Source organism: Biomphalaria glabrata, chromosome 1 (genome assembly GCF_947242115.1).
Source record: "Biomphalaria glabrata chromosome 1, xgBioGlab47.1, whole genome shotgun sequence".
In the NCBI taxonomy this organism is placed as follows: Eukaryota; Metazoa; Mollusca; class Gastropoda; family Planorbidae; genus Biomphalaria; species Biomphalaria glabrata.
Window position 1 is genome coordinate 16,376,538 of NC_074711.1, and position 11,577 is coordinate 16,388,114.

The window sequence follows — 11,577 nt, forward strand, 5'->3', positions numbered from 1 at the left end:
CTTCTCTTTTTCATATCAAAATATTTTAATCAACAGAACAAGTAGTTTTAATAACTAATCAAAAATATTTACTGATGGAGAAAAAGATCGCAAGACCAAAGAAAAATGAAGAAAAATAAATTGGAGATAAAAAAAAAAACAGCTTAAAAAAAGGATCTCTCCTGAGTTGTAATCATTACTGAAAGAAAAGATGAATTTTTATTTTTCAACACTTTCACCATCATTGATAGATGATTTGCAATTTAGTGAATGTTAATTATTGTAGCCGTTATTGGCAATAGTACAACACTAAGAACTTAGTTCCTAATCGTCTTCACAGGAAGATGGTTTACTTTATCTATCTATTTATTTATCTAATACTGGTCAATCAAAGTTTTCTTAATTTGATACCTAGCACATAACTGACATAACTTTATAGTGAGAAACTTGCACATTCTCTATACAGTTTTATCATCATAAAAACAATTCAGTTATAAAGAGTGTTTGGCAAAGAACAAGATATTTCCTCAGTACCAACTACTTCCAATGTAAGTAAAATATTTTTTCAACGAGAAGTGAATTAAAATAAATAAATAAAAAAAGCCACGTTTTAAAAAAATCAAACTTATTCATTTTATTTGGGTTCAAGTTTAAACAAAAGGAATTGTATAACTTCATAAATTCATTGATGATTTATAATTCTAATACTATACTTCATACATACTGACATAAAATTCTAAACATTTACTTAAAATTTATTAAAGTTTTAGTTATATTTCATATAATTTTACAGATATACAGTAAAACTAGTCAAATTATAGATAGCATGTTATTTTTATTTGAAATGAAAATGAGAATTCACTAAAAGAAACACAATGTTATTATATAATGGCATGTAAACATGACACTTTCAAATGAATTATTTAATATTAACATTTTTCATAAGCATTAAAAAAAAAATGAAAAAAATTATAAGTAAGTGGACATCATATATAAGATAGGATAAAATTTTGATGAAGGAATGACAATATATTTACTTGAAAAAATGTTCGGTTCATAAGTACACTGAATTCATCATATTGTGGCCTACCCATAACGTAGCGCAGATAAAGATTAACCATTTAAAAATATGCTAAAACAATATCTAAAAAAACATGTCACACTTAAAGAAAGTTAAGCTTGACAAAAGAAATATACAAAAAAAATTATAGAATATATGGTTGTATCAGGTGGTACCTAAATTTTTTAGAATATTAAAACATTATTTCCTGAATTTAAAATAATAATAATTACTGCACTAATTATGGAAAGTAAACAATAAACTGAATGTTTCAATATTTATGTTTCTTCAAAATTATTATCACAGAAAATTATTTATAGCTGAATTTAATAATTTACTTTAATATCACTTATCAAAGTCTACAATCGTATGATTTTCAGTACAATATAGTGTATTGGTCAAGCGCATGTAGATTAAATAATCAGATTAAAACACTACTTTAATAAAATAAAATAACAAACCCTATCTTATAATCTGATTATCCTGATGATGTCTGAGTTCTGCTCAATGACATTTAGTTGCCAGCAAATGAAACATCTAAATGGATATAAATGTTTCTATTCTATATAAGCAAGTTGTACTTCATTCAAATAAAAGGATGTCTTGGTGGAACACTCAAAATTGTTCAGCAGGAAAAAAAAATGTTTGTTAAGCCTAACGTTATTTATTCAAAAACATTCATCCCCCCTCCCCCCGAAAAAAAAAAACCCCAACACCTTAGCATTTTTACAAGGTGCCATTCACATCAATCGTAGATTTAAAGGACTATAAGGTTTTACTTGACTAACACTACATATTTCCTATTGCCTAACATCCTTACACAACACAATGAGACATAACTAGAAAACTAAATTAGAAACATATTTTGTTTGTCAACAGCCAGCTGTTGTGATACAGTTTGCAAGTGTTCAAACTGAGCTATATACATTTTCACATATTTTGTTTGTGCATTTAAAATATCATCAAAATGACAAAAATCAATATCTAAAAACAAACAAAAAATTAAGCAAACCTTAAAATAAAAGTATACCAAAAGTAAAAAAACAACAACTTTAAAAACACATAAATATAAAGACTTGTACACAGTTAATCAATTATTTTTTTTAAAGTTTAAAAAAATACCATTACAACATTTCATTATAATAATTTCGGCACTATAGGCGTTGCTGGTAAATCTTTCCAAGGGTCTTCTATCATGCTGGGGCTGACATAATCTCGGATATTGTCACTACTACCTGGGTTTCTCAAACCGGTACTTCTATTCCTTGGTGTGAATGGCCTCTGAAAGGGTAAAAAATCAACATATGGTCAAGGCATTATAGTCATGTAGAAGTTTTCCAACTTTTTAAAGTAACAAATCCATATTTATAAGTTATTAGACCTTTGACAACATTTTGTAACAGAAGACCTACATGGTGTTATAGTCCAAATAAGGGTGACTTTAAAAAATTTCTTCACTCTATGTTATAAATAAACTAGCTAAAAACTAAACAAGAAGATTTCTGGACTATTCTGAGATGAACTCCAATTGATGGCAAGGCTGGAAGGATCAGTCCTCCCATAGCATTGGCAAGAAACTCTGGTGTTAGTGCCTTTAAGCTCCCATGTAGGTCAAGTGACTCTGCAGACAAACTACCCAGCAGCTCTCAGAGCTGCGGACACTCTTGCAAGAGATGCACCACTGTTTCCACCGACTCTTCACAGTGTCGGCAATGGGCATCGAAATTTGGCTGGAACCAGCCAAAATAAGCACCAACAGGGCAGTGCCTGTTCTACACTGTGCAATGATAGATTGTTCCAACCTAATTAGCCTCCACCATGGATCATCGCTGCCAGACTCCACGGGCTTTGTTGGAGCCATCCCAGAATTTCAACCACTTGTCATGTACCCACTCTCGGATTAATGGGGTGGCTTGGTTAAACGTACTTAGGGCTTTGAAAGTGGGCACGGCCAGTGCTCCTTTTTGTGCTAGAGCATCAACTGCCTCGTTACCCCCGCACCACAGTGTGAGGGCACCCACAGCATAAAAATGACAACTCGAATAAATAGGCGGATGTTATTTGGCTTGGAGGTCCCGCTTCTCTCAGGCCTGTAAAGAATATGGCTTGACTATTAGCACAAAGAAAACAAATGTTATGGGACCACCTGCTACAGCACCTATCTGGGATCCACAATTACAGATGACCTGTCTCTAGAAGAGGAGATAAAAAAACGCATAGGGAAGGCTGCCTTGACCTTCGCTAGACTCAGGCCAAGAGTTTGGGAAAACCATAAGCTAACTACGGTGACCAAAATGGAAGTCTACAAGGCATGCGTTATGAGTACACACTGCTGTATGGCAGTGAATCATGGACCACCTACGCAAAGCAAGAGAGAAAACTGAACTCATTCCATTTGAGATGTCTCCGTAGGATCTTGAATGTCACATGGAAAGAAAAAGTGTGCAATACTGAGATCCTTGTGCGATCAGGTACTCCCAGCATCTTTACAGCTCTCAGACAACGCCGCTTGCGCTGGCTTGGACATGTTCGCCGGATGGAGGACAAGGGCATCCCAAAAGTCATCCTCTATGGTCAACTTGCGACTGGCACAAGAAAAACTGGTCGCCTCCACCACCGTTACATAGATGTAATAAAACGTGACCTCAAATCAGTGAACATCAATACTGACAATTGGGAAGACATAGCTCTAGACCGCAACAGATGGAGAGAGACAGTGACCAAGAAAGCTATGGACAGTGAAAGTGCATGGGTCTCAGCTCACAAAGAAAAGCGTGCAATCCGAAAAACGGCCAGCTCCTCTACCACCGAAGTAAAAGCCACCTTAACCTGTGCTATCTCTGAACAGGCGTGTCTCTCCAAAATAGAGCTCCACAGCCACATGAGGAAGTGTGCTTTGAGATGAACCATAGTCGTTCTATGACTGAAGGAGGCCAATGATGATGAGGTATTTTGCATTTTCGGCCTGTGTTACTAATAGTTCTAAGCACGAAAGTAAACTTGTAAATTCGTAGGCCTAATAAGTATTGCAGTTAAATGAATATATTATTATTAATATTAATAGATTAAAATAAGAAACAATGAACTAATGATTTAAAATCTTATATGATACAGACGTTACTTCAAAAAAGAAGATGATTATGTACTACGCGTCATGCATATTAACCAATGACCTAAACTCTGCTGTCACTGGTTTTCCTGGCTAGTTCAGGCAACCCATTCCATGCTCTAATAGCGCTAGGAAAGAAGGAGCTTTTGTACAAATTTGTCCTAGCATATGGAACAAGGAATGTGCCTTTATCTTTGTGTCTTTCTAAGTATTTTATTAAATTTTGTTTTTGTATTTGAAGATTATGGTTCAGTGTTTTATGTATAATTGCTACTTCTATCCTGAAGGCTTTCTAAATTTAGTGATTTTACTAAAGGTGTTACTCTAGTCAAATGTGAATATTCGTTTGTTATGAATCTCACTGCTCTATTTTGTGTCTGTTCCAGTTTCTTAATGTTTTCTTGAGTTGAGGGGTCCCAAATATTCTATTATTGGCCTAACCAAGGTTAAATAACATTTTAGTGTTATGTTCTTATTTGATTTATAGGAATTTCAAAATAGAAAAATAAGGTGGAAAGGAGTCCTAATTATTTAATATTATTTGTCAAGAACTTTTTAAATTTAATATTGCAAGTTTTTGAAGGTCAAAACTGCAAATTATTGAAAGTAGACTATTTCATGTATTATGTGTACTTCTAGTCCTATTATATAAATATAGATCTGGGGCTAGAAACTTTTAAAGTAAGGCTGAATGGTCTGAAATAATTAGAAACCAATAAAACAAAAGCAAATTATCTTTAATGTTGCATTTTGAAAAGTGTAAAGTTGATCTAATTCTAATTTGTAATTCAAGAGTCTTGAACTAGTAATTCTAGTAGTAGGCTTAGGTTAAAGGGTTCAACCTCCATGTTAGAAAATACTAGGGGTGCACCGGATAGTACTTTTTGATATCCGACCGGAGCCGGATATGACCGGATAGTAAAATTTGATATTCGGCCGGGGCCGGAGCCAGAGCCGGATACCTAAGTGTCTTGTAAATATCTTGTATTGCTGAACATTTTACGAAACTGTTAAATAACATACCTATATTGGTTGGTTTTTTTTTTTCCTTTTATATACCTTATAGTTTTAAACTCTGTTACTGATTGATTTATTCAAACTTAACAGTATTTCTAAAAATCTGTATAGCATGAGTGTGTCTGTGTGTATGTACGATGCCACCAACTGTAAAGGATGTGTGTAGGAAGGTCAATGTAAATAATGTTAGTATATATTTAACTAGCTACTAATGTAAATCTCATAAGTAAAGTACAATCTGCCTTGTATAGTGGTCGGTTGTGTGTGTTCATGAATTTCAGACCAACAACTTGGTCAGATATACCTAATGAGCCTACACATGTAGCCCTAGTGTAGTGTGTATAGTTGTTTGTGTTAACCATCAAACATTGTTTTTTTCCTTGAGCATACGCACGCAATAGAGTTGGGTGTCAGTCAAAAAAGATAACACATTGGCATGGTCAGTCAAGCATATAGATAAATTATACCCGTCCACTAGTTAGAGGTCATGAGTTGTTTTTTTTTACGCTCCAGCATATTGTTTCTTTGTTTGCTAGATCTAACTGCGGTATTATTATTCAATTTATTTTATGTGATTTTAAAATGTACTGTAAGGTTTTCCGTTATTTATTAAGTCAAAAGAATTAAACAATGAAATTAGCTTTCTTTCTAAAGATTTTAATACCAGGCAAAAAAATACATACACGCAAACATGCACATTTTTGTTTTATTGTATTGTGCAAAGAACGTACGTAAGAAATATTAAATGCAAAGAACGTATGTAAGAAACATATTCCTTAATTATTACTTATTAATTATTTTATTCGTGGTATCAGTAACTGTTACAAAAGGGAACGATAGTAAGCTGGCTTAAAAATGGCCAATGTCTATCAATAAATTGGGTGTCAAGGACCAAAGAAATAAAATAAAGAGTACGGGGTGTTTAGCTCTCCATTTAAAGATAGCCCTGGTCGTGTCTTCTACAAAATAATTAGTTACTGGCTTACTGGGCTATATAATCTCGCGGTTTGTGTTCACTTGTTTAGATGCGTTTGATCTTTAGTCCAGCTTACTAATTGAGATTTATGTTCAAGTAACTCGGCACACTTGAAAAGGTGTTGCCTCTAGCCCAACCACGTGATTAAGATTTTTCTCCAAATAAGCAAACTCTTTGTACGGATACCTGTGTAGATGTTTGGCTTGAAGTCCAGCCCCCCTCCCCCCTATTAGGGTTAACTACTAAGTAAACAAACATAGTTCCCTCGTGTGACCTCTAGAGAGTGCTTACGTCCATCGTATCTGACTTGGGGTCACTTGTCAATCAATGAACTCATTGTGATGAACGAAACAAATAAAAGGGGGAGGGAGTTGTTCATCTGGAAATATACCTAGTTACCTTAGAGGTGTGGCTCTTGTAGTCCAGCCCCCCTAATAAAGATTAACTACTAAATAAACAAACTTAGTTCCCTCGAAAGGTGTGACCTCTAGAGAGTGTCAATACGCTGACATTAAACCTACGTCCATCGTATTTAACTTGTGGTCGCCTGCCTATAAAAAAAAACTCAATGTGATGGACTAAACAAATAAAAGGGGTGGGAGTTGTTCATCTCTACCTCTGGAGATATACCCGCACAGCTAGGCAGACGTCTGGTCAGCATGACGTAGTCAAGGAATGTAGCATTTTAACATGTTAACTAACCTACTCAAAGGTCAAGACAAATTGAAAAAAGTGTCAGCCATTGCTGCTCTGTATGTAAAGCGCTTTTATGATGTAAAGTTTCATTTCTATTTATATTAAGTTATTAACACGCCTTGTCTTTATAATAAGCGATGTTTGGTGCATATTCATAATGGCTCTATTTTTAAGCACATTATTTTGTTTTAATATAAACATTAATACATTCTACAACAGACATTAATGGAACGAGGTCCACTTTATGCATATTAAATAGGTGTATTTTTTACTATCCGGTTTACTATCCGGTAGTGATATCCGACCGGAGCCGAATAGCACCGGATAGTAAAAAACGCCGGATATTCGGCAGAAGCCGGAGCCGGAGCGACTATCCGGTGCACCCCTAGAAAATACAAAAGAAAGACATAATTCAAGTGAATGTGTAAAAAAAAAAAACAACACATTTGAAAGTGAATAGTATTGATGATAAAAAAAATGTAAAAATGTAAACTATTTTTTGTGTGTGTGCCTATGACCTTACATTTGATTAGCATTACTGCACAACCAAAGGTAATTATGAATGGAGCTATCGCAAAATGGCTAGTTTGACTAAATTTAATGAAGCAAATTGCATTTATAGAGGTGTGCATTTTTTATTTATTTTTGGTTTCTTCGCTTGTGGGAAGGACATTAAACATCCACTATGATCTCCATTGTAATCTAAGGAATGTACACGTGTCAAATTTTATCAAGATTGCTGAAATGGTTTTGATTTTTATTCAGAACCTACACACACATGATAGATATGTTATATATATACACATATGCACACCTTAGATTCAATTATATATCAAATATATATATATATATCAGCAAATCAAATGTAATATTTATTTATAGTGTAGTATGCTGTCTTTGTATGTTGTGTTTATCCATTCTAGCTAAAACAAGGTTACAAAGACAGTTTGTGTGGAGACACAAACTCAAAATCGGCCCCTGAAGTGGTCCACCCAGACAGGTAAAAAAAAACAGTTTTTAATATTTTCAGAAAGAACATCAGAATGAAATTCTATCAAAGACAAATGACAGAGAAGAATGGAGAAAGAAGGTTGACAGATCTTGTGTGGTGCCCCAGCGGTCCACAGACCAAAGGATAGGTGAAAGTGAATGTAAAGTTAGATGTGAACCTGGCCTAACTAATGTCTTATAATGAATATATATAATTGGTCTAATTGTTTTGTAAAGGGACAATCTCTTGTTCCTCAAGAAAAAAACATTTCTGTATAAAAAAATATCTTGATGCTTAAATCAGTCAGACAGTGGTATTTTACAAATGTAGTGTATGTAAGGCATGTGTAGTTTTATATTTCATGTGTATATTTATAAGTAGATAAAAAATAGACATAAGAGCCATGTATTTGATCTGAAACATTGATAGTAACGACTCAAAGGGTGTCTTACATATTATTTTTATAGACAAAGATGATTTTTCCTCTCTCAATGCAAGGACTTCCCTAATGTTCACAGGAAAGCATGTCATAGGGCATATTTTAATAAATTCAAATTTAACTCACCTTAGCAAAATTGGAATGACAATTTGAGTCATTCATGAATCTAACAGGTGATGGTGTTTGAAAATTTCGACTATGTCCATGGAAATTTTTGGATGGAGTATTGGAGCTGAACCTTTGATGTGGTCCGCCAGGTATCAGTGGACTTGAATGAGAAAAAGGCTTTATGCTGGGAGAAGATTTATTTCCATCTTGGTAACTTCTATTCATGCTCTTTTGATATGGATTGTCTGAACTGAATTTCTTGCAGCTATTCTGAAATGGATTTCCTGAGCTGAAATTTTGAAATGTTTTTGGACTATCGTCACTGTGGCCATTGTCAGGTGTACCATTTCTAGATCTGTTAGGATTGTATGGACTAGGTCTCTGGAAACGATTTGAAAACTGTTTTCCTTGACCTTGGTGATGTTGTGGGCTGGGTGTATGAGGACTTAGGGGGTTAGCATTTAATCCACCTGAAGCAGGTGCACCCCAGCTAGGTGTCCTGTGTGGCTCCTAGAGAAATATTAAACACAAGATATTATAAATAGTAATTTATAAAAAAGTAGCATATATTATATTTATAAATTCATCAAGAAATAGACTCAATATTTAGTTTAACTTTGTTCCATCAATCAAAAATACATGTACACACATGGATCTATGGTCTATACAATATCTATAGTCTATAGATATATTATATAGGCTCTCTAACATTGGCTTCTATTCTTTACTAAACATGTTACTTGTTAGATTATAATAAAAATCTCTCTCTCTCTCTCTATATATATATATGTATATATAATATATATATATGTATGCACTGGCTGTTTTATAATTATAGTACTCTATAATATCATTTAGATCTAGATAATAATTTTAGTATCTAATTCTAATTTATATAAAATTTAATTATAAATTAAAATCTATAAAATTTAGTTTAGACCGTTTAGTATCTAAGACCTAAGTCCATCTAAAATAAATCTAAGTCTAATAATTCTAGTATCTATATAATTTTATTTTCTATAAAATTAAGTTTAGACTAGAGTCACTAGACAGTTTAGTATCTAGAATTTCTAGATCTAAGTCTAAGTCTTACTCTTTAATTTAGATAGACCTATATAATATACTATTATATTAATATTAACTATTAGATCTAGTTACTAGTTCTAGATCTTACCATCTACTTGATCTACTAAATCTACTTAAATCTATTAATTATATTAATACTATTATCTAGATCTACTGATCTACTATTTAAAAGTATTTTCGTTTACTATTTAAATTTATAATAATTAGAACTAGATCTAGATCTATACTTATATTTTATAATTATTATACATCTCTATACACTATAGTTGACTATAGTATAGAATAGTAAAATAGTAGACTATTAACTATATAATTAAGTAATAACTAATAGTAATATTTCAATATTATAAACTAAGACACTAAGTGTGACTAAGACTACGTCACTAAGAATTAGCAATCTAGAACTTACCATTACCATGAACCTATATAGTATAATATATTATTATATATAATAATATGCAACTAGACTCTATCTCTAGATCAAGAAAATTATCGTACCATGTACTAGATCTAGATTATTTATTATAATGACAATCAACAGTTCAACTCAACTGCTTTTATTTATTTTTTTTAGCCTATCGAAAATAGGGTAGTTCAGAACTAGACTAGATCTAGCAGTACAAACAAATTTCACTGAAGTAAAGAAACAGGAAATGACCTGATAACAATAAGACTCTAATAAAGATAGAGAAAGTAGAAAGATATAGATCTATATCTAAAAATATAGATCGAGAATTGAAAATCGATTTATAATCAATCATAGAGCCAATAGAGCGGCATTATCATAACATAAGACTAAGACTACTAAGAGTCTATTCCAGTAGCTTGTTTACATGCGAGTTAAAAATTTAACACTGACCCTTATAGCTCATAATCATAGACTATATATTATAGTCTATGCCAGTGGTCTTCAACGGGGGCGATATCGCCCCCTAGGGGGCGTTTTCGAGATTTTGGGGGGCGCTGAGAGCCAAAGGGGCGGTAGGGGGGCGCTGGGCACAAAATGGGGCGGTAAGGGGGCGCTGGGCATAAAGGCGGAAAGAAGAAACTTAAGGTGCTCTGAAACAAAACAAATTAAAAAATTCTTCAACATTAAAGCTGGGAAACTAAATATAGACAAAGTATAGTTAACTTGATTCTAATTTAAGAACAGAAACAGCGTTAGAAATTGAGTTCGGGAATCCCATTTTCTATTTTTAAATTCTTACTCTTTTGTTATGATCTGAGAGTATCTATAGTCCTTGAATCTTTCGCGTCTAAACGTTTAAGATTTGATCAACAAAGTAGGTAATACGCCTTTTAGATTATAGTTTATTTTATCTACATATGTTAATATATTGATAAGTAAAAGTTAATTGCAAAAAACATTAAAGGTAACATTTAATAGAATAATTTAACTTTTTAAAAACAAAAAAAAACATTGATAAAATATTGTTACGAAAACTCACTGGTATGTCATGTAATATTTCCTTGAGATTTAGTGAATTGCCACTAGAAAAAAAGTAAGTTCTACTTTGATGGCATTTTCAGATGAGGTTATGAAACCAAGTCGGCTTCACGAACATATAACGATATCCAAAAATAAGTTAAGGATATTCATGAACAATTATAAAAATCTACAATTAAAACAATATTAAAAACAAAAAAACGGCAAAGCAGGATATGTTTTAATGGCTTTTTAGAAAAATGCATAGTTTTTTAAAAATTGGTATGATATTGTTGAAAAATTGATTAAAACTAAATTTATTTTAAAACATATATAACACAAGAAGACTTTTTTTCAGTTAGAATTGAAATATTATTTCAAAATTGTCTAGTGATGTAGCTTTTGAGGACATATAGGAAACCATCAGTGGTTGGACGCTACAATGACTTCATGGGTAATATAGAATAAAGAACAAATCTATTCACTATTCACATTGTGAGTTATGATACACAAGAAAAGTTAATCCCGCAATTTCATTTCTATTTGAATCTAATTATAAAACTGTAAATAAAATACAAACCCATGCCGAAAATAAGCGCATCTTTCAACAGTTTTGTGAAACAAATGATGAAAAAGGTGTTAGACTCTTGTTGTATACTGAAGTTCGCTGAATTTCCAAAGGGGTTTGTT

The 11,577-nt window shown here is 32.7% G+C and overlaps 1 protein-coding gene across 3 annotated transcripts; it reads right to left on the reverse strand.

Moving 5' to 3' along the window:
- Window positions 1–598: 598 nt before the first annotated feature.
- Window positions 599–10,303, reverse strand: LOC106050891 (uncharacterized). Of its 3 annotated transcripts, none has more exons than XM_056024972.1 (3): window positions 9,960–10,303; window positions 8,394–8,885; window positions 599–2,320 (listed from the first exon to the last, which is right to left on the reverse strand). In XM_056024972.1, the coding sequence occupies exons 1-3, from the start codon at window positions 9,960–9,962 to the stop codon at window positions 2,177–2,179; spliced, it is 639 nt and encodes a 212-aa protein (XP_055880947.1). In that variant the 5' UTR covers window positions 9,963–10,303; the 3' UTR covers window positions 599–2,176. The 3 variants fall into 3 exon arrangements, with proteins under 3 accessions (XP_055880947.1, XP_055880939.1, XP_055880935.1); XM_056024964.1 differs by having other exon boundaries at window positions 9,877–10,303; XM_056024960.1 differs by having other exon boundaries at window positions 9,871–10,303.
- Window positions 10,304–11,577: the final 1,274 nt, after the last annotated feature.

Coding starts and splice junctions, on each gene's coding strand:
- LOC106050891 (XM_056024960.1), bottom strand. Junction 2,321..8,393: donor GTCATTCCAATTTTGCTAAG/GTGAGTTAAATT, acceptor TTACCCTTTCAG/AGGCCATTCACACCAAGGAA.